Source organism: Seriola aureovittata, chromosome 2, assembly GCF_021018895.1.
Source record: "Seriola aureovittata isolate HTS-2021-v1 ecotype China chromosome 2, ASM2101889v1, whole genome shotgun sequence".
Lineage (NCBI taxonomy): Eukaryota > Metazoa > Chordata > Actinopteri > Carangiformes > Carangidae > Seriola > Seriola aureovittata.
Window position 1 is genome coordinate 24,611,526 of NC_079365.1, and position 24,618 is coordinate 24,636,143.

General features: G+C 38.7%; 1 protein-coding gene across 4 annotated transcripts in view; it reads left to right on the forward strand.

The window, feature by feature from the left end:
• Positions 1 to 12,112: 12,112 nt before the first annotated feature.
• LOC130186276 (immunoglobulin-like and fibronectin type III domain-containing protein 1) overlaps positions 12,113 to 24,618 on the forward strand; it is a 30,966-nt gene continuing 18,460 nt past the window's right edge. For 3 of the 4 annotated variants that reach the window (XM_056403219.1, XM_056403241.1, XM_056403251.1), the window contains exons 1-6: positions 12,113 to 12,263; positions 16,305 to 16,390; positions 22,885 to 23,004; positions 23,732 to 23,874; positions 23,987 to 24,086; positions 24,220 to 24,264. In XM_056403219.1, coding sequence (XP_056259194.1) covers positions 16,342 to 16,390; positions 22,885 to 23,004; positions 23,732 to 23,874; positions 23,987 to 24,086; positions 24,220 to 24,264 — 457 coding nt within the window. In that variant the 5' untranslated portion in view covers positions 12,113 to 12,263; positions 16,305 to 16,341. Of the gene's footprint in view, positions 12,264 to 12,326; positions 12,346 to 16,304; positions 16,391 to 22,884; positions 23,005 to 23,731; positions 23,875 to 23,986; positions 24,087 to 24,219; positions 24,265 to 24,618 lie in introns of those variants that run through there. The other variant, XM_056403229.1, reaches the window with a different exon arrangement.

Consider the following 24,618-nt stretch of genomic DNA (forward strand, 5'->3'; position numbering starts at 1 on the left):
TTTTCCTGTCTAGTTAAGTATAGCTTAGAAGCCCTGTGGTTATTAATTTATTTTCATCATGAAGACAAAAAACAGCTCTGTGTGACAGCTGGTAATTACCATATTTTCATTTTCTAAAAAAATTAATCATGAATTGTCATTCAATGCCTTCTCCAGTATGTTATTCACATGAGAAATGTTTAGGGTGACATAAAAAAGCAAAGCAATCGTTCCCCTGATGAAGGCTGCGAACAGTAGGGGAAAAAAATGCTTTCCCTTTGGCACTGCAATTCAATTTCACCACCGCCTTCAGCACACTGCTGCTTGCCTGCTAAGAAGTGGAATCGCCATTAAGAAATGGAGGTCTCTCTGTTTATGAATATACATATTCCAAGACACCACTTATCATCTAAGTGAATTTCATAATGCAATCAATACTCCATGGTCACCCCAAATGCATCAACACAATGGGAGCCCAGTCTCAGAACCGCAGTGTAATTCAAGGGTCTATAAATTCTGACCAGTGTGCTCCAGATGAGTCCATGACTTCATTTTTTTTTATTAGTATTAAAGCTCATCTCCTGCTATGAGGGAGGCTTGTCCTTAGAGGGCGGTGCAACCCTATAAAGTGTAACAATGACATCTAGTGGCAATACCTGACACAATATATTACCATGCAGTTGCCCACAAGTCAAGCCTGTTCCCTGTTACGATGAGATCTCCATTGGACGTGAAGGAAATGTATCAAATTAAATGATTCAGTTTCAGCAGAGGTGTCCACAATGTTGTTTCATAAGGACCTTTAAGTTCTGTGCTCATTTAAACACTGAGTAGAAATGTGATCTATGTGGTTTTTCACTGTTGCTCAGCAGGAACTATTTTAAACCCCGCAGGCTACACGCAGACTACAGACACCAGAACCTGCCTCTGGGCCTCGTCTGGTGCTGATAGATTGTAACTCTGCAGGTTCAAGTGACTCAGTTTGTTCATGATGAAAGCAATAATCCACTGCATTAACATCCGGATTAAAATTTTTTGCTTTCATAAAATATCCGTGGATGAGAACAGTCGATGAGATGCCACTTCATTCTTTCACTTCAACAGCTTTGATCGTAGTTTATGTAAGCTCACACAGGTCACTGAGATGAATGTGTCCCCAGTGCAGGAGTTAATCCTGACAAGTCACAAAGGGTCATCTTCAATTCCTCCTGACCCACCAGGGCGTGCTGACCAACATCCTCAAGTTCAAAAACACTTTCCTAGTTAATCAACACTGTCATGCACAGTACATGAACATTCAATGGCAGTACTGCTTTCTTAATTAAGACATGGCAGTGAACAACTGTACAAAATTAATTAAGAGGATTGTTTCCTTAGAAAATGCAGCATTTGTTTTACTTTTATTTTCTTCAGGTTTTTTATCTTCTGTATCTGCATCTATCTTCTATCTGTCAACTTATATATACATTTGTTTGTATTTCTGCCTATCTAAGTCTGTGAGAAAACGGAGAGGGAACAATGAACGTGATGCACCCAGTAGTCATGGAGACTGAAGAGAATTAGGGAGAAGGATGTTTTAAAATACTACAATTACACTGATGTTATTTGAAGAGTGACTTGCTAGCTGTAAACACAAGGCCACTCTGCTTTTTCAGTCAAGAGTCTGACAGTCGCAAAAGCCCAAATCACAAATACTGAGTTTGACATGAAGGTGAAGTATTTTGTGTGGTTCTGATATCAAAATCACTTGCCCTTCTGTTTCTTTTCTCTTATTATGTAATTATTTTGTAAACACTGTTCCATATATTGTTCTAAGAATGTGACCATGAGAAAGATAAATCTTGTATCTAAACACTTTTTGGCAATTTAAGGATAGTTTATATAGAAATAAAGAAGATACAAGGCATCTTTGTAGTCTGTTTTACACAGCACTTTCCAGAGTGAATAACCTGTGACTTCACTTTCTATTGATTCTCCATTGATTAAGTTTTGGATTCTGTAGGTGGCACTCTTTTCTTTGTTTGCCGACTAACACCTTGCTAATAATGATTTAAAATCTTGCTGCTTCAGACAGTAATTTACACATAAACATCCTTTGCACAGTAGAAGCTGTTCAGCAGCCTCTACTGTAGCCTCATGTGAAAGCGTTCATGAGCTGGACATTGATTGGATGTCATCCTCTGTCTGAAAAGAGCTGAATTATCAGTTCTTAAGAGAAAATGTTGAGGATTATCGCTTTAACTCAGAGGGAAAAGTGGAAATGTTGTCGGAGCATCTTGAAGAAATACTGGAGCTTCAGAAAAATGGAGGCTGCTCATGCGAGAACTTGCAGGCAGCTCAAATGTCGAAAGGCGCGTCTGTTTACTGTTGCAGAGGAGTCAGGTTGAAACGGGTCAGACGCTTTGGACCAGTGAATCATCCATCATCTGCTGGGCAGGGTAAGATGGGGGCAAACTAGTGACACTCGGGCTATTCCAGCTGATGATAAAATATCATCAAGATGCCACAAGATTAATCACTTTATAACTGACTGTTTAAAAATTGTCAGTCGGCAAAAAAATATAAAAAACTAAGAATAGTCATAGCATGTGGGCTAATTTGTTCCAATAGGAGAAAAAAACAGTTTTCAAATGTTTTGGTGTAAAAAGTTTTATTATGGTCGATAAATGTGACCATTTTGGAGAAGAGTATCCAACACATTGTGGGTTTATGTGAGAGAATATTCCAGACTATAGCTGCGACCCGATTCAGGGGACATATCTTTTGGAGGTTGCATTTGAAGACCGATTGTGTCCAAAGCGGCGTGAGGCTGTCCCATTTCCAAGGCTGCTTCAAAGGCAGCCGAGAGATGCAGCCTTCTTTTCCTGGGCAACAAAAAATCCGACAGGTGGATCCTTCATGGCCCAACCTATCCCAAGATTCATTGTGCACCGGTAATGAAAATAATATGGCAGGAAATGACACTGACAGAGAGCTCAAGGCTTACACTTTTAAATATAAGCATTGGGTTTCAGCTCAGTTCAACAGCTAACAGTACAACTGTTAAAATCAAGGGTCTTAAAAGGTTTTTGTAAAAAAGTTACATCCTGTCGCTAGGCGACAGTAGCCGCGCTTTGCAATGCCATGGTAAGGGCAGGCACAGCTGTGTTACGCAAAGCGGAAGTTTCAGTTTCATTTCGGTTTGACCTTCATCCTCCTAAACATACAGCCCATAAATTGGGACACAGCATATTTCTTGGTGGGGTGCAGTTACTTCCTGGAACCTTGTCACTGTGAGGTTTCCCAGGCAACCAGCTGAGACTTGAAGTCTAAACAATATTGAGCCTTAAAGTTAATTTCTTACCTTACTAGAATACTTACTTACTTGATTCACTTAGTAGCTTTTGTTTTGGGACTTTAGCTGCATCTCATCGTCTTCGTGAGTGGAGGAATTTTCCAAAGCATCTCCATTCACTGATGAAGACCATGAGATGCAACTGAAAGTTCATTAAGACTGTGTGATACCCCTAAAAAGCCTGGAAAAGCTAGTAAGATTTTTTTCAGCCTTTAGCAGTCTTCATTTTACAGTAGTAGGATGCAACAGGAATTTCATGGTAGTGGCCATGAGCAGCGGGGGCTCTAGCAAATTATATCACAGCTGTGTGATTAATTGCCAAAGAACGTGTGGGCATTAATAAATAGCTTTTGTGTGTCAGTGTGTCCCAGACATATAATTACAACCAAGTGTACTGCAATTATCATCGAGGCTGGAAAACAAAGCTTACAATTAAAGCTGGGCCGAAGATCTGAAGTTGAAGATTTCACGTGCAATTACACTGTAGTACAGTATTTATGATCAATTACATGTAAACCTGCCAAATGTGACAGAAAAAGAAAAATGGGGACAAATTGTGAGAGCCATTTCAGATCTCCTTTAATTTGCAAACATATTTTCTACTTAGGAAATTACTTGAGATAATTATAATTACTCCACAACAGCTGTGAAATACAAATTCAACTCCGAACTCACTTTCAAAAACATGTTTCCCCTTTGCAAAAGGCTTCTGTAAACTAATTTAGCAGAATCTAATCGCAAATATCCCCGTTAAGTTCACTGAGCCAAAACATTATACCACTAAATCACCACAACAACATCAGTGTAGCCTCTAAGACAGAGCTTTTCACGTGCATAATGAAGAGTGGGCTGACTAAATAGGGAGGACAGAAGCATCAGGGATGTACATGATGTGTTTTTTCAAGCATACAGGCAACAAATTAAGAGTTACAATGACATTTATAAATTCAAGCTGTCAAACTATTGACCTAATTTTTGCTCCTCAAAATGTGCAAGTGATTATTTCTTGTACTGACTGATCTTCATTGTCTTCCTGCTTAAATATTCAAGGTTTCTGCAGGACTGTAATAGCTGGAAGGTGGATATATGCCACAGTTTTGCACATTTTTCTTGTCACTTTTAATATTAAACTTGGTCTAATAGTTAATGATGGTTTGGAAGCATACATGTAAAAGTCCTCCTTTCTAAATGACAGAATGCATTGTTGATAATTACATTCAAAAAATGACACATATGAGCATTTTCTGATCTCATCACAAAAACTACATTTTTGTCAGTTCCTCCCAAAACCATTACATCATTCATATCCGCTACTATTATAGTAAAGGCATAAAAACAGCTTGGTTGCGGTAACAAAGTAGTGCTGTTGAGGATTAAAAGAACCTTGGTTGAACCTTAGTTGAGGTTATGGAAGGTCGCAGTCATGGTCAAAAGAAAACAATGTGCCAGTATGAAACTAGAAACAAACTGGTCTCCTTTGCTGGAGTCACATGGTATGGTGCCCAATCCATACCCCTGGTGCCTCCCTATGAAGTTTTGTGGTTCTAAAAACAATAACATGCTGCTTCTGCCTCTGTTCCTGACCGTCCCAAATCGTAATTCACACACAGCTGCGAGAGGTCCTTAAAGTAAAGGTAAACATAGGTTGCATTAGGCATTAATAACTCATGCTGTCATTATCTTGTGAGAACACGGAGCAGATTTACAAGTGGTGGTAATAGAAGAAAGTGTGTGGGGTCCTCTAGAATTTCTAGGTGATGGTGATAAACATGAAAAAAAAAAAAAAACATTTTCTATACTTTCTGATATAATTGCATGTTTACAATGCATTTAACAGCCTTTGTGGGTAGTAGAATGATGGTGTTACAATAGAGTAAGATTGTACCCTATGTATTGTTGTCGTTATGTAAGCTTTGAATACAATTTATAGTGTGGCACTTGGATTAACTGCACACTGTAGGACATGCACTGTGTTGATCCTAAACTTCCTCACAGCGAGCCGCCCTCCTTCTGGTTTTCTAAATTATTTCTACCTTTTGTTAGCAGTGGATTGAGCAGCATTAATTGGACACATATCACCAGTAAAAGGATACCATGGTGGGGGGAGCAAATGACTGAGTAGTGCCAAGTTTGCAGTATTCCAAGTTAAGCGTCCCGGCATGCACCAGCAACAGGTGGCGCCTTTATGAGTGTCCTCAGTGTTGCATGACAGCGACAGCTATGGGTTTATCACCACAGTCAAGGGGATAGACGGGCGGGGAGGGGAGAGTTGAATGTCAGTGGACCAGACAGTAAAAGTGCGACCAAGAAAGGTGTGAGAAATAAGGCCATGGATATGACATATGGTGGGAGAAAATCCCCAGAGTTTAAGGCAGTACTTTCTCTTTTTTTAAAACGGTGTGAAGAAATGAGGCATATCGTTACTTGGCTGGAAATAGAGACATCTCAGTCATCCCAAACCCTCCATCAGCAGCCGAACCACATGATGAAGAGAGAATTCCAGGGAGGCCACGCTAACCTCGACCCGGGACGCTCTCAAAGCTAAAAGAGCCTCTGATCGTGACTCAAGCAAGCTGGGTGACCCCAAAGAATCTCAGCCAATCACAGTTGTAAAATCTTATGGCCTGTTATGAAAAGACCTAAAAAATCTGCAAAATCTGTCAGGGTAGCATCTACCTGTATCAGCCAAGGTCATTCAAAGAAGCAGTGTCGGGTGAAAATACTCATGGATGAACAAAACAACCGAAGCATTCACATCATTCGAACAGTTCAACAGCTATTATGTTTGTGATGGATGCGGCCATACTGACTTGAATACTTCCCAACTGTAGGACAAAATCCTGACATGTCAGAAGAGGTCAAATTCAGCTACCCCTGACCCTGCAGTCTGAGCTGACCCATCTCCAAACTCATATCCATTTCCACTGTCAGTGAGCCACTCACGTTCAAAACACTTGTCTGGTTAATCAATGCTGTCATGTACAATCCAAAAACATCCACTGACATCACATATACACTGAAAAAGCTCTGAATCAATCTCTAAAAGAGCCTGTGTACAACTCAACAAAGCGACTGCTCTTTTAAGGAATATCTAATTACCATAACCTTGCTTACACCCACCTAATGAATACCTAATTTTGACTACGTTAAACTTCATCTTTGAGCGAAGAGCCCTGTGAAAACCAATTTAGCTCAGTGTGCTGTGTTGACAGGTTGACACCAGCTCCCACTCTTGTGATGGCGACTCGCCAGGATGTGACCATTTGACATTCCTGCTAAATTGTCAATTAACATGTATATAGATGGTATCATCTCTCATATCAAAGCACTGCACACGTCTGTTCAACCATCTGTTAACTGCGCCATGCCAGAGCGGTCTATGGGCCATACAGCCAGGGAGAATTCAGGCTCTTCTGTACACACTTGTCTCCTCATTAGAGTGGAAGATTCACAGCATGACAAAAGTAGACAGTTATTTCTTCTAATTGTGCAATATATTGAGAATATGGTCTATTCATTATAGACTTAAAAGTGCATCAATTTTCGTAATCAAGCATTTTTTCATACCTACTACCATTTAGGTTTAGGTTAAGTAAATTAATGATTTAGCCACATAATTAACACAAAACAAGATTTATTCAAATGTTAAACTTAAATTCCGTCACAGGTCAATCAATATCATCATTAGATAAACATTACATTACACACATAAAATTAACAAGTCTGGTTAGACTCCTTAATTTAACCACAATTAATCATTAATAATTGATGTCCTGGCTGCACAGAGAGCAGCTGCACACACCACTTGAATCGGGTTGCGGGTTGCCAAGTTGTGGTACCAGTTACAATTGTATGTAAGTGCGTGGATTGAGTGTCTATCTTAGGGAGAAATATGGGAGACTCCCAGGAAAAACAGGAATGTTGGCAGGTATGCAGTTACTCAGGTACTGTACTGAAGTGCAGTTCAGAGGAACTTAAGTATTCCCATTTTCTACTACTCCATGCTTCTACCTTAAAATGCAATGGTACATATTGTACTTTTTACTCCGCACTGACAGCTATAGTCACTAGTTACACAAAACCTATTAGCATATTTTAAAATATGATGAGCTGTAAGATATCCTGTCTGACAAATTATAAAGTGGTTAACATCAACTCAAAATGCTGCTTCAACGTTAACGCATTAGAAACAATAATATCTTATATGATAATACAATAGCCCTTTATGTTCTATTACTTTTGATACTTTAAGTACAATATGCTGATAATACTTTTATTTAAATAAGAATGGAGGACTGACTTGTAATGGAGTATTCTTACCCTGAGGTGAGTACTTATTCTGTCACGATCAGAAAAAACAACAACACTAGCAAAATCTGTAGTTTATTTGACTGTGCTTAACATATTAGGTCCACTGAGTAATTTCACATCTATCTAGGACTGAGGACTAGGATTGACTTGGGGTCATGATAGTAAAATGGTAACCCAAACACCTCCCACTAACTTGCTGAGTTACTGTGTCTTACTGACAGTCAGGTGGAGGTAATATCACACACACAGTCCATTGCTTTCACTTGATTCACATCAGACCACAGGTTTTCTGAGTGTGATAAGCATTTCACTAAGAGGACGACTCCAGTCAATGTCTCCCACTACATTCTCAGTAAAGTATTTCTTTGAAAGTATAATTCAGCCAAAATCGAGTTTTCCACGCTGTTGAATCCATGACGGGGACATGATGAACGCCACTTTAGAGTCAGAGAGGTGTGAAAAGCAAGCATTCAATTACTCTGGAGGTAAAGTCAGAAGTTTAGCTGCTTCCTCTAGCTCACTGCTCGGATGTGTGCGCGCTTTAAGGGGGTGGAAAGTGTGAAAAGGTTTTATTTATTTGAACATCCCGGTTCAGAGGTCAGGTAGAGTCCAAATTTCAAAAGCATAGTGACAACTGGCATCAGAGATAAAAAAAAAAAAGTTACTCATGTGACTGTCACCATTGGGCTTGAAAAAAGAAGACACGCCACTTTTTTGGACAACTTTTGTGTGTATGCCAGAAATAGAGAACGTGATGTTTAGTGCACTTAGAAAAGAGCAAACTCCCTGACAGGCCTGTGCACAGGTAAAAACTCATAGTATGAAGTCAGGAAAAGCACAGTGAAAAGAGAGCAAAACTGAAACAGCCTTTCATTTTTTACCACTACTTTTACAACCATAAGGTATCAAAAATATCTCATGATGTACATATGCTGCTGTGGGCTGAGCTCTGACCGGGGTGTATCAGCATAGCAAAGCTAGCGGAGCAATAAATCAGACACATGGTGTGACCTCATCAGCCACTCGCCTGTTACAAGGATTGCGGGCATTACCTTTCCCGATCACATGGCGCACTCCCTGAAGCTCCAAAACATTATCCACAGCTGATAAAAATGTCTTTCTGATTCCAACACTATTAAAGTTATCCAGATAAAAATAGTGCAGCCGCAGACACCAGAGGAGGAGAGTTGGTGGCCTGCACTTTTGCCTGGGAAGATTTAACCTTTGCAGTCCAGCTGCTTTCAGTGCAAAATAAACCTTATTTTACTGTCATTTTAAAACTAACCAAAAAAGAAACTCAGCCATTACATTTTTCAACTTATAAAATAGTTTCATGTTGAAAAGATACAAGCTAACAAACCAAAGAATACTTCACAGACGAATATCAAATACAGCTACCTACTGTATGTCTGGCAGTAATGAAGCAGTAAAATACCACAATGACCGAGACGGATCAAAATGAAAGAGTGAGATAAGACATTGCCTGAGGGAGCAGACTCAAAGCAATGACTTGAATATCAAAGAACAGGTAGATATGGATGGTAAATGAAGTGGAAGGAAGGCAACGGGGAGCCAGAAGAGGTGGAGTGTGAATTATGAGACAGACCATTAGAAACAGATGCAGACAGTTGTAAGGAGCCAGTTGGCATGTAGGTCAAGGAATTTGGAGAATACTAAGTCATCACTGTACACATATACCTGGAAGCTTTAGTCTGCAAAACAGTTAGCAGTAGTATGGAGGAAGCCAGTAACAGCACACGAGGGACAACTTGGACAAGCGTGTTATTTTTCATTATGCAACTGCAAATATTTTCAAAAGTGGAACTTGACCTCATGTTTTGTACAATGAGAGCATCCCTCAAGCATGATGAAACGGACCTGGCATGAGATTTGCTGCCATGGAGTATCTCAAGAAGAAGGCCAGGAGAAATTATAGAAATCACAAGGTAAGGCTGAGTTCAAGATTTAAGGAGTTATATCAATTGACCCAGGGAGTTACAGTCAAAGTGCACTAGTTGATTAGCTCTAACTGTAATTACACACTGATATTTTTGATGCATTCATATAAAACCATATATGAGTAATCAAAAATAAAAGAATAGTTTATTAAAATAAAATTCAATAAGGAAATATAGACATAGAATTATCAAAATGTGTATTCAGCTATATGGATAAATTAAGTGTTTATTTATGTCTCATATATGTCTATGTCTATGTATGGACACCACAAATTCATATAAGCCAGATCAAGAATTCTACTATATATACACATATAAGTACAAAAAATCATGCAAAGTTCAATCTTGATGATATAATGATATAACACAGATGAGTCAGTCTCTTGATTCACAAATGTATTTTTCAGCATTTCTGTATCTTATCGTGTGAATACTAACTCTTATTGACAATGATGTGCATTCATGGTTTGCCATGTCACATGCATCCAAAAATAGTGTGGGACAGTTTTTACACTCTCCATCAACCCCTCCCAGACCACGACCTCATCAGATGACATCTAGTAAACCTCCGACCATTAAACCAGAACATGCCTGTGGTGTCATCTTTCCATGTAAGTGAACGATTCAGCCACTTAAGTAGCTGGCGGAAATGTATGTATGCTTAAGCATTAAGTGCTTATGATTGTATGACATCTAGAATAATGTAAGCTACTGTTGTATTACTATATCATGTCCTAACATCACATGTGAGATGAGTGGCTGAACATCATCTTCATCAGTGCAGAATAAAGAAAAGGTTTCTCACGCACGCGCACACACACACACACACACACACAAAAATACTTTCTTAAGATTGAATTTAACATGGAGGAGAATCAATACTGATTTGACCAACAGCATACTGTAGACATATGACTTAAATAGTCACAGACCTACAACCATCTGCTAGAAATAGATACCCGAAGACATATTTCTTTAAGTGTGACAGATTTATGGTTGTTGTTGTTTGCTGGAGGCAAAGTTCACTGGTTTTTACTGTCGGGGCAAGAAAGGTTTGGGCAGTCAGGAGCATTGGCATGTGGTAAAAAAACACATTTCGGGGGGGGGGGTCGTCTGTCATGTGTGTCTCAAACCAACCACACCCAAACAATCATCTAAAATTTAAAAGGCAAAGATACATTGATGGAAACTGAATTTTAAAGACTGAGAAATATAAGAACCATATATACTGTAAATATACTGTACTGCTCCATGTTTCATACATAAATAAATGTGGATCACTTTGTGTGTGAATTGGTGCTTTTATTCCCCAGCGTCATGTACTGTATGTGTATTTCTGGTAGGGATGTTTTTGTTGGAGTTATTAACACTTGTAGATACTCTTGATCAGGTTTCAGATGTTCACAGGAACATTAACTTGAGGCAGCTGCCTCGTGTTTGGCACGACACCTCAATGTGGGGGGGTGGGGACAATGTGACACACCTACACTTCACCTCTTGATTTAAGCCACTATAGGCAGTGGCTGGCGACGTTTACGCCGTGTCTTAAAATAATACAACAGCTCCCACCATGACATGCAACTGGAGGACGAGACAAGAGGCAAAGGCGTTCAGCCCTGAACTTTGATTTAGATGTAGCTCTATAGAGGTTTTATTCTGAGCCAAATCCACATAAAAATGACTGAGTAGACCTATTGTTAACTATTACGTGATAAATAGCTATTTCAGTTCTAATGGGCTATTACTGCCTGCATAGTTCTGCCTTAAAGAGGACACTTTGCCCTGGATGTGAAACTCCATCCGATAAACATCATCAGTTACATATTTCCACTCGTTTGTCAAATCTGGCCATTTAGAAATTCTTCATTTTGTTAATTAAAGTTGACAGGATGGTAATTAATATGTCCCATTTGTCAAGAATGTATCACTTCCATTGAATATAATGTTAAACCCCTGCACAAAAACAAATGTTAATTTTAGTGAAAACATCTACCAAACTGTTTGGATGGGTTTGATGTTGATGAACTCTTATTTACAGGTTTGTATAAAAGTGTACTGCACTGAGTGGCCTGAAATAATCAGGTGGATCATTCATCATGTGTCTACTGTCTGACATGCTGCACCTCATGTGCTTTTAACGATTCTCTTTTAAAAATGTGTCTGGGAAAAACAAAAACAACATGAGTTTGGTTGCTCTCTTTATTTCCATGATGAATCACTCAACAACAATTTATTAATCAGTACATTAAACTTTAAAAGTACAACATTAAAATTTACAGCACACTTACACACAAACTTATTCACGTCTTAAGCTTGTGAACTCAGATGTATCTAGACTTCAGGCTTGTAAACAAACAAACTTCATCTTCATAATACATCTGGTTTATGGGAACAAATAATTCTTGAAGAGGTATTTAACCTGCTCTTTGACCCACCCTTCCACGGTGCCCTCCTGCTACACCGCCCACTCAACCTCCAATGTCTTTGGAGTCACCACAAATACAAAAAAGCCTAAACAGCTTTTGGCAGTCACTGGCTCTAGGCAGTAGAGGAGCATCAGGCACCGACTTGCACACTGCTGGACAGATCTATTACATAGAAAAAATTAAGAAGGCTGCACAGTGTGACCAGACTGCTGCCTGACAGGGAACAGAGCTGAGAGCGCTGAGGACTGTGAGCAGGTAGGTGGCCCTAAAGACGAAGGCTGGATGAGAAAATGCACTGAACAGAGAGGAGAAATGGATTACACTCAGCCTATTTCTTGTAAGTCAGCCCCTGCGAACATACTTCAGGATATATACAATGCGTGCTGTCGCCCATTTGCATCCGAAAGACGTCAGCACTCGGTGAACAGGTGCACAAATAGTTGCAGTAAAAAAATAACCTAAATTGTAGTTGCACAAGTGTAATGAAGACATGCTCCTATTTTCCTCTACAAAAAGTTGAATGTGTGTAATTAAAGAATAATAAACTGACTTACAGTAAATAGAACTTTATGTGCTATCTAATTTCAGTTGCTCAAATTACAGAGTGCGTTGCTATTTTAATCATTTAGATATACATTAAAGACTGCGCAGGATTTAGTTACATAGAGATACAAACAGATTTGGTGTTGGTGCATGAAATCCTGTTCGCCAGGCATGCAGGCTTCTCAGTTTGAATGCTGGTTTTAAATCTGGGAAGCTGGATCATAGCTGTGAGGTCAGAGCTGCAAGGTTGCTGCCTGATGACTAACTTTAGATGGAGGTATCAAATCAATATGGAGCCTGAGATTCAGACACTTGCATGGAGGGAGTGGGTTGTGCTTCGGCAGAAAATAAGCTTTCTTTTTACACCAAAGAAATACACATGTTGTGGTTGATACTGCTCATGTTGTAGTTTTTGTCCCTGCACTCGTTTCTTACATCGCGCACATGCAAAATCTATTTTTATAGGAATCAAATTATCTTCAATGCAATTACACTTCATAGACCAGAAGAGACACACAGTATACACAGACTGATCAAAACCAACTGCCACACATAACATGCTGAAGCTGAAGCATGCTTTGAAAAACATATACGGCATCAACTTGTCAGCTCTCCTCCAGCAATCAAACAAATAGGCGATTCCACTGGGAAGTTCAAATAGCACCATTAGCGCTCATTTGACACGAAAGAGGCCTCGTCTTCAGGCCTGGTTTTGTGCGAGTTACACAGCTGAAGCCACTTTCTGTCTTGAACACTCAGCTGCAGTGGGTGACGTGTGCTGTGGAGAAATGCAGTGAGGGACATTCGAGAAGCTACCAGATGCCAAGTACATGGTCAGTGGTGCAGTCATCTGTGGTAGAGGGAGGCTGAATCACTCAGACATGTCACGTACAACTAACACATTAGGCAGAATTCATTTGTCTGCCGCACAGCAGCTCCAGCGCCTGTTTTTTTTTTTTTTTGGGTTCTTTCTTCAAAGAACTCCACTGGCATCTTTGTTAAGACGAGAAGATGGTGAAGTTTAAATGACGTCAAAAGATGTGATGTAATCACAGTCAATTATCGTAGGGTTTAACCACACAGGGACAGATAATGAATCACTTATGATTCTGTTCATGTCTGTGAGGAACGAAGAGGAAGTAGTTATGTGACAAACTGTCAAAATACGACAGCAGCAAACAATTGGGAGAAGAATCTTTTTGATTAAGATACTAATATCTTAATAGGGAAAACATTTGTGGCAGTATGTGCAAAACATAGCAACATGAGATATATATAAACATGATATCAACAGCAGAGCATTAAAGAAAGATATGCAGAGGCGAGTACCGGTACAAACTCAGGTTGACTGAGGCTGAAAAGCTGTGGATATATCCTCTCTGCTACAGTGGTCCAACGTCTCAGATAGACCGTTTCTAATTCTAAGCTTGGTGTCGTCTTGTTATTTTGCCTGCAGTGACAGCCAGCCTGCCTACATACTTGCTTAAATTCTTTTTTTTTTTTTTTTTAAAGTAACAGAAGTGTTGTAATGCGGCCCGCAGCACAAATCTCAGGGACAGTGACTGGGAAAGATGTTCAGGATCTATGTTATTTTGTCCACAATGTTCCCTCCCTCACAAGTCAGCTTTCATTAAAACAGATGAGAGCCTCAGCCAAACATTAAACTATAAATGCAATCAGCTAAAACAGTAATCTATCCAGTGGGAGGGAAGCGCAGTGGGTTTCCTTTAATGCAAAGGGCCTCTTGCCAGAATGTCTCCTGTTGCAGGCTGTTTTGCTTTTACCATATGTGTTGTGTAGTTCATTTTCCAGACACACCAAGAGCCAAGATCGCTGCTGGAGCCCAGAACCTTTCTGAACATATGCTAGAGCATGTGTACAACTAAAAATAAAACACTTACTTTCCAAGATGACAGGTTTTATTTTCAGTTTGACATCAGGACAAGACTAAATAGTTATAATATGAGGAGAAATATTAACTGTTCAGTATTTGGCAAAGTTTTGAGTTAGTCCTCAGACCTTTCAGTTTTTAAGCATTTTTCTACTTATTTAAAGGCTCTGAGACTCTATTCTTTTCAAACTGAATCCTATGATGAGCAATCGTCTTACATGATCACACATTATCTTAGCGTTTGAGTCTTATTCTCTTAGTAAATAGTAATCACAGAAGTTTTTTCCCTCCAAAATGTTATCTGATTTAGTCATGAACGTGTGGAAGCTTATAGAGAAATACTTAAAATGTGAACCAAGATATCAGAGTCTATAAAGGTTAAGAGCAGCAGGCTGAGTGCACATGCTGTTTGAACACTTAAAAAACATGCACGCCTTTGCTTAAGGGAGCAGCATATCAGGTGTGTAGGTATTGCAGTAGACAGACATGATAAACTAAGAGGAATTATCAGATCAACAGTGATTAGAGCATTTTCATGCAAAACAAGCTCCACACAAAATCAAGCATTCTGGTTATGACTGGTTTTGTATCATAACATTTGCAAAGGTATAACAACAATAAATCTAATGATATTAATATTAATTGCAATATCCAGAATAGTTCAAGTATTTTGGGTTGCCAGGGGGAAAGTAAAAAAAAAAAAAAAAGTAAACTGTCGGAATTAGTAATATTAGCATGTTAGGTCATATCAAAAGCACAATGACATTCACACCGGACTCAAACAGGACTCACCTCTCGATGTCAACAACATTTTCTGAAAATCTGTTCAACTGCAAAGTAATAATGACAATAATATTAATTGCCCATCCATAACCACTCCTACTTCAAGCCCCTGTCCAATGAGAAGCTTAAGAACTCTTCACTCGAGTCATTAGGTCAAATTTTACAAGAACAAAATATAGTAATGGCATAAAGTGATGCATGTGACCTTTCATAACAGAGAGGGGCTGTGACTCATGTAGACACAGTTAAACAAGTGCAATACGAGTCACTTGTGATCCTCGTCAGTGTCTCATTACACCTGAGGACTTTCATGTTAAACCCTTCCTGTATCTCCATATAATGGTTGTGATGGACAAATGCTTCTCTGTCTAACTCCAGGGCTGAGATTTGGTTCCATTTGAAAAATAATGTAAGTCTTTAGATGATATACTTTATATATATTTAAATCAAGTGTAAATTGTGGTGGAGCGCTGCATCTGCATCTTTTTTTCTACAGCCTGTGAAGACGTAATTTAAAACACGGCATTTCATCTTAATACATATATTTTTTAAACTGTACCATAGGTCAGATATTATTAATCAGGACTGCGAAGCTGTAGCAGTGCGTAAAGTAAATTTTAAAACTGAGCCTAACTCATTAATCCTAACTTCAACCTGTTTATTAAAGGCTTCAACAGGTTCCTTGCTTAATTAACACATGCCTGGGAAAGATTTCTGGGATACACATGCATCCCATGTTAAGGCCCACAGACACTGTAAATGACACAGGTTGCTGCCTCTTACTGACTGGTTAGAGCAACTGCACTAGTGCAGCAGAGTACTGTGCTTCATCTGAGCATTTGTGACATGCTGAATTTCCTCTCAAAAGTTTTAAATAAATCCCAGACTCTTTGAGTGGCATTCGCTTAAATTTTCAAAAAGAGAATGAGCAAATAAAAGCGTGACCGATCCAAAAGTTAAAAAGACTGACACCTCAAACTCGAGGAGAGTGTCAGTCAAAATCACTGATTTGCCTTTGAGCCATGCTCATATGCTCTGCTAAAGATTTCCTCTTTTATCTTCTTTCTTTCTCACTTCAGAGCCTTGTGAATCAGCAGAGCTCCAGAGGACGCCAAGATGTGGAAGAGGTCAAAGGTGACCGATCAAACTGCCGCTGGGCAGGCAGGTAAGTGCAGAATGATGGACGCCCCCTCTTATTAGGTCAGTCAAGGGGTTTGGTATTGCAGCTGTCTCCACCTGTAATTTCCTCTTCTGCGAGGAATGATGATAAACAGGATTCATTTGACGACTAATCTTTATACGAAGTAATTCATGTGACACTGCACTGAAGAAAAGACAAAAGCTGGCAGACAGAGAAACAACCTGAGAAGATGGCCACATCAGTGATTACATAAGGTCAGTGTCTTGTGTGGAAAATGCACATTTTCTGAAGACGTGGAATACCAAAGACCTCTGAATGAAAATATTATGCTGAGTGCTGAACATTTCTGCAGAGAAAATGAAGAAAAGCACCGGAGCTTTTTCTTTTCTTAAGTGGAAGCAGTCTACATAGTATTTACGATTTTCTAAATTACAGCCCAGTATAATGTCGTCGATGATGTCACGAAAACACAACAGCAAAGATGTTTTTTGTTTTTTCTGTCGACAAGAATGCAGATGCTGTCTGTTGCGGTGTGAAAAAAAAAAAAACATAACCAGCAGCAACAAGTTTGAATGCAGCACTGACCACACCATTCATCAACTTCTGCTTCCCAAGGATGTGATTATGAAGATGTCGGTCAAATAAATGATCGCAGGCGTCACCGATGACAGAAGATGCAAATAAAGCATGAATCACTGAACGAGAGCATGTTGAGAAAAATCAAATCTTTTGGTGACAAAAATACATGTCAAGACAAAGAATCTTCAGAGTGTGAAGAACAACACTGGCACGTAGATGACGGTAACAAGATGAACGACAAAATCTTCATGCGACGGCTACGAGCAGCTGCCACAACTGAAGAGGAAATTGAAAATGAAATGCTGTCTTTGTCTGGTAGAAGACAAAGTGGAAGCTTATTTGAAATTATTTTCCTACAAATTGCTTTTGTCCAAAGTTATCTGCTCATAATTTCTCTCAAGCACTGCGCAGGAATCATCCTGAGATGTCAGCCATGAGGAAATGCCTGTGCGAGCTTGAAATTAAGTCTAATCAGCAGTTGCACAGCACAACTATTTAGATGCTGCTGTAACCATACTGCTAACATGCTGTATTATATTTTGTCTTTGACTAACAACTTTTTTGTTATGTGATGTGTCTCTGAAGATTTTGTTCTGCTCAAGTTGTGTCTGTGTTTGTGCTTCCCATTCCTGGGTTATATGATGTATTCTGTGGTGTGTCATGTTTATTATGTGTCCGTAATCCTGTCGAAGTTCCAACCTGCCATGGTGCTTTTGTCAGGATTAATATTTACCTGTCCTGTTCCCTCTCCTGCTGTCACGTTGCGTGTTAAGTCGACGGTTCTGAGGGAGTTCACCCAGACGACAAAGGTATGCGAGCAAAAAGAGAAATCAAATTACACAAACGATTCACCTTCTGCAAGTGCATGACTCCATGTTGGGTGAGTTGCATGTGTGATGTGACCTTCATCACTCCTTGAAAGGTGTCATCCAAAGTGGATGATTCAGCTTTCAGTGTCACAACGGATGCATTTCATTGTGACATTTTCAACAACCTCCATATGAATACTGGCTGCAGACTGTTGCTAGAGGGCACTGCGGTTGATTGCCATGTGTCTACTGTATCTCGTGATTTACAGCAAAAATGCCACTTTTTTTTAAACTCATGTCCAACTGATTAGTCCTGTATAGTGTGTTGGCACAGTTCAGTCTCAATAGGTGGACTTGCTCTATAGGAACATCTCCCAGGGGTGGCATGACTTCACATAAATCTAACTAATCTGATTTGCCACCCCAGTGCCCCCTTAAAAAAAATAAATAAATAAAAAATCGCAGAAAGAAATATTCAAGCTTAAACATAATTAACTTGTAAATTCAAGTTAATACTGATGAACCGCAAACAGCATGACTTTGGTATCAGTAAAAAAGATTATAAGCAAATCATTTTCTAGGTTGTATTTTTATACCATGAACACCAAGGCAAACTGAGTCACCTCTTTAAGTTTCTCCTCTCTGTGCTGCTTTGATATTTTCGTCAGTTTCTCTGCTCTCCTTCGCCACACTGGGACAACCGCGACTGCCACAGATACAAAATTGCAATTTCTATGATCCTAGCAGTTCAAAGCAGGTCTCCGAGAACCATGTGCCATCAAGTTAATACGTAACATCGAGGTCTCAAGTTAATCAGCTGGAATGACACCCATGACCCCTGGAAGCCGTAAGCTTCACACAGCTCTCGACAGCTTTTGATTTCTTGTATCGCTGTGACAAATAATCGGAGGGAATTGAGGTAACACAAGTATGCAATGCTCTGAGTTATCAGACTTGCTTAATATAATCACAGATGAAACTTGTCATTCCCTTTTAACATGACAATGAAGGATATTAGACGTGTAAGGCAAGCTGTCATTCGTTCACAACCACAAAAAGAAAACCGGTGACATCTCTGCAGTAATTCTCAAGCATTAAATACTGTGACTAATTTATTTATTATTAACTGTTTTCTTTATTATTATTATCATCAACAATGAGCTAATGGACAAACAAATTTCCCGTAGGGGATAAATAAAGTATCTATCTATCTATCTATCTATCTATCTATCTATCTATCTATCTAATGTAGTCCAGGACAATTTAAGCCAGTGTTTGAATATAATTTCATAAACAAATGAAAAGAGTTTGTTATTATTTACTCTATGCGCTCTCCAGCTACAAACTGGGACAGCTAAGTGCCAAATAACTGCAAAGTTATGTCAAAGTCTAAACAGCTGACAATGGCAACTGGCTGAAGCTGCAGTGATGAGAATAAACACTCTCCGACACTGCCCGGCAACAACAGTGTCGGAGAGTCAGCGGTTTTTGAAAAGCTTTCTGAATGTACTTTTAATCATTCCCTCATTTAATAATTTAGCAAAGCAAATGTATTTGTAAAACTTCACACACAAAGGCTTTTCAAAGTGTTTTTATAAGACATAAAAGACATGAAATGAGAAAAACACAAACTTAAAAAGCAAAAAGAAATGAAAAAGACGAAAGCACAGAGCAATAAATAGAGGAAAGCACAGCACTGAATTGAAGCGTTCTGTTCTCCTGCTCTGTGTAGCTCTGTGGACACCGATGTGTGACATAAAGATACAAAATGCATCAGGTTCATTCATGTACCAGTCAATGATGCATTATTACAGCTGCATTTAGTGCTGAATAAATCACACTGTACAGAGCAAATGAAAAAAAAAAAATCAACAACAGAAAGTATTGGAGAACACCTTAAAAAAAAAGTTCTATCCACTGCTTTCATTTCTGATTAACTGCTCAATTTCAATCACTGCCTTTTTAAAGAACGCCTACTCTGGTAACAATTTATCACCATGACGCCCAGCTGCCACAAAAGGAGTCGCGTAACCATGAAGAAAAAGCAAAATCGAAATAAAGCAGGGACTTTAAAAATCATCTTCTACAACTATTAGACCTCTTACACAGAATGAAGAGTCTTCCTGTGCAACTGTTCCAGAAACACGACAGGAGCACTGTGTTCAGCCACAGGCTTTTCAGACAAGGACTGAATAGAAAAGCATCAGTTTATAAGTGATAGCAGCCCGTGTACATGCTTATCCATCTGACGCCTGTCAAGACCTGTTCAAAAATAAGATATTTGTACACAGCATCTATCACGCGCATAAGTCATGTTAATTCTGCTCAGGAATGACAAGATCTGTTTGTGCCAAATTTATGCCAATTATACTCCATAAAAAAATACTTTCTGCTGACTGACCCATGAAATCAATGCCTGGCTTAAACATGCAGTCTTAATTGCTGTTCTACATTAATAGCCTGATCAATACCTCCATGCAAACATATTGCTTTTAATGATGTCCGTGTCATCCTCGCAATTCTCCAGCGTGAACATACAGCTTGTTGACAGCAGCAAAACCCATGTGATGTCATCAGTGCTCTGCAACATACAGAACGTACTGTTCAGTAGCACCTGCCGCAAGCAATTTACCTCCAGTGTGCTTCGGACTGCAAAATACTGGGCCACCCCATACTCATTTCATAAACTACATATTCTATAGTTAATACTCTGCCTGTTACAGGTGTTTCGTGCCAAGTGAAAATAATTAAAGACCAGGAACCCTTGGACCAGGTGAACCTCTGTGATCAGCAGTCGGTGATGCCCCCCTCGAGATTGCTGTGGGTTAGTTCATATTGGTCTTCATATGGGACTTTTGCAAAAGACTTAAACCTGCATTAATGCCTTCTTCCAAAGACACACTCTAAATACCTCACTGTGAGAGCCAAGTTGGACCCGTATCATCTGCACCCTGCTGACCTGGCCACTGCAAAGGGCAGGGTGGGGCTCCCCCACACCCCTGCACCCACACAACACTTCAGGCCAAATTTTCCTGCTCACAAAATTAGACTGAACTGTGCTCAGAGGAAAGACTAATATGCAATGTATAGTGTAAAATAGGAGCATAGAAGGTTTAATTAATTCTTGATGTCACCCTTCAGGACCGTACATACGTACATATCATAGACTTCTTAAAATATAATTTATTACAGGCAAATTGCCTCATTGCAATCATATAATATAATGGAAGTAAATGTGAAGTTCAAATGAAAAGTCTAAATCTAAATGTCTAAATATCTAAAAAACATTTTTTTGTCATCATCTATAGAAGCTCATGCCAGTAAACTCTAGAGACATTCGTATGTCCACATGGCACATAGCACATCTCCTAAAACAACCGTAGTGGCAATGAACTGCTTTCTGAAGAGTGGGCAAAATAGTTATTAAATGTATTTATTCAGCCTCACTTGACTGTTATAAACACAAACAACAGTATTACTTACATTAACGTTTAAATTTTGCATAAGGCTTCATATGAGGTGCACTGAGAATGTACAAAAACAGTGAAATGTACTTTTTAATGTATAATAGACCACATACTTGAGCTTTGTGGACACATAATATGAACCAGTGATCTGACTGAGAATTAGTGGATAAATATAAAGGTTTTAATATATGGTTCATTTTTATTTTTAATATCTTATATCTCTAGAAATGAGAGATGAAAAACAACTCTGAGTCAGACGTAATCTTTTAATATTATTTTTCTTCAGAATTTTTTTTTTTGCAACTTCATTTAGTACTTTATTGGAAATAAACAGATCTACACTGTACCTGACACGCTTCATACATATTAATATATGTTAACGTTACACCAAAGAGAAACATCTTCATGTAGACCACAATGAATTTAACAATGAATATGAATTGTCCGTATTCAGATTAACTCAACGTTTTCACTCACATAAATGTCATAAACATTTATGTTTATAGCAAGAATACTGAATTTATTATCACACTGACTATCGACTCTCAGCTTATTAGGCCTGCTACTTACATAAAAAACAATCACTTGGTGTGCATGTTTATATCAAGATCAAGCACTTACTACTAATATCAACAAGCCCAAGAGGAGGGAGAGTATGTTAATACATAAAATTTGGCCAAGCTTTCCTTTACACAGTTGCCTTAAAAATAAGGTTTTTGACAACTGGAATATTGTCTTAATGCATAAATTACAGAGTCACAGTCCCTATGGGAAGCTCTTAGACTTCTGACCCTACTGTTGTTCTTACAGCGTTGCTCATTATGAGCACTCTTAATCCAGTGGGAGAGCTCCATGTTAACTTTGTTGGGAGAATACAGCGGCAAAGCAAAGCCAGAGCACAGGAGATGCAGCGTAGGTGGAAATGTAAACTCACTTCTATTGTGTTTTTGCAAAAAGAACAATAGAGTTTCTGAAAAATACAAGAGCAAGCACAGTAACCCTCTGGTAGGGTCAGGTTTGAGGTGACAGCGAGAGTCATGCTAATTTGGTTCAGAACATTTGCACTTGCTTCCGTTATTCCTCTTTATACGACACTCAGTTTATACAGAAAATGCTTTAATACTCCTAAATATGTAGGAAAAAAAGGATTAAGCTCATACAAATGATCACACCAACTACTGGACTGAGTTCACCTTTAGGTAGTTATTTTGTCTTTTCTTAGCCATAGAAGTCTTTAGAAGTTTAATCCATTATTGTGGCATTTTTATCCCCAAACACGTTGCTTCCTGATTGAACACTTGACATGTATGTTTGAATATGACTATGTGTGAAGTTTACACTGACAAATGTTTACTGGGTAATTTGCCTGGGCTGTATTTGTATTTATCATCCACGATTGAACTAAATCTGAATACAGTGGTAAGCCTTTCTTAAAAGTTATTTTTCTTCATATACACTGTATTTATTCAGTTCACTGATTTGAGGATGGCTCCTCAAAATAAGTCATTACTGCTTTCATGTTTTCATGGATAAACTATATAAATGAGTTTTAGTATTTTCCAAGTTCTGCCCTTAAATTTCATCACTGCACATCATGTTTCTTACCATTCATCTTACCTACATCCTGCTTTTCTCATTTTTAATTTTTTTTGAATTTGATTAGGCATCAAGAGGAAGTCCAAAGTGCCCGGTGTCATGATAACGCAGTATATGGAGGAACTTCCTGAGGGAATGTCAACTCCAGATTTCACTCGCAAACCCATCGCTCTGACTATTCAAGAGGGTACGTCTTCTTGTCTCTGAGAGAAACGATGAATTCATTTTTACTCCCCCATCTCCAATACTTGAACAAGCACCGATGTTTTAGGTCAAACTGTTTCACCTAATTCAGAAATAGCAACAAGCAACATGAAGACCTCATAGAAAAACAACATTTCTTGGGAATGAAAAATTCCTCAATTCTCAGACTCTGACATATAAAAAAAAACTAAGTGAAAATTATTTTTCAGATATATGAAATGTAGGCTAATGTATACAGACATTAATTCTAAGGTTGGTGGATCAGTCCTGTCTATGTGTTGAAGTGTCATTGAGGAAGACACTGAATCCCTAATTGCTCCTGACGCCTGTGGAAGTGGGCGATAAAATATATCAGTTATCATTTTGAACGAAAGTTAACGAAAGTTGCCATCAGTCATGTCATTTTATACTGATGTTGTGACACTCCTTTACTGGTGCAGAGGCATGTGCAGCTACTATACATGTAAAAAAAGATATATTTTAAGTAAAGTAAAACACATTCCCACAAATAGCATCTCAAAATTGAAATTAAAAACAATTGCACCAAAAACCATCTCAGGTCATTCCAAAGGTTCAATAAAAACATTTGATTTGATCATTTTCATGTGGCTAAAGTATGAAAACATGTCGTGTAACAGCCATTTTTACAAAAAATACAGCAATCAATAATTTGTCACTGATAAGAAAATCATAATTTTCTCCTATTCCAGGTAAATTTGCAGTCTTTAAGGCCATAGTAGTGGGTACTCCCATGCCTGTTGTGACATGGAGCAGAGCAAATGGAGAAATAGTTTATAAACCTGACGTGTGCCAGCAAAAGTATGATGAGGCATCTCACGAACATACCATTGAGGTAAGCTTTACATGTGGCACTTACAGTATGAGGTATAAATGAAGACGATTTGCAATACATGCTGCTTTTAGTGATGATAAAAATGCCATTAACTCTGTTTGCATTTCAACAGTTTCCTAAGGTTACCCCAGAGGATGCTGACACCTACAAGTGTTTTGCAACAAATGAGTATGGAAAAGCTGTTTGCACCGTTGTCTTAAATGTTATTGCGGGTAAGATCCATATTCTTCTCAAAAATCAGATCATAGTTAGACAATGTTTGCATTATTTATACCCCCTAAGAATATGTCATACTTGAATTGTGACAAACAGGTGGCCAAAATTAAGGTTATTGTTTGTTTACAGTTGGATTCTCTAAGACCAAAGAATTTCAAAAGGCACAAGTAGAAGGTAAGGATTCAAATACATTTTGAGTTTACACTCTTATCAAGTGTTAATCTTACATATATTTTTAGCAAGGCAGGTCATGTTAGTTGGGTGTTGAGTCAAGGCTCACAATCTTAAGGCCAAATACATGACAGAGGAGAGCTAATATGCACCGTCCATGCCCCTGACACTTTAGGGAACTGATGAATAAAATGAATAAAATGAAAGATGAATAGAGGTTGATGGTTTTGAACTAAGCTATCAATACTTAGAATGATGCTACAACCCAACCTATAAATTCTCATAACAACATGACATTTTATTCATTAATTGGATTTATTGGGAAAAATCTTTCTGTCACACCAGAGCAGTGCCACC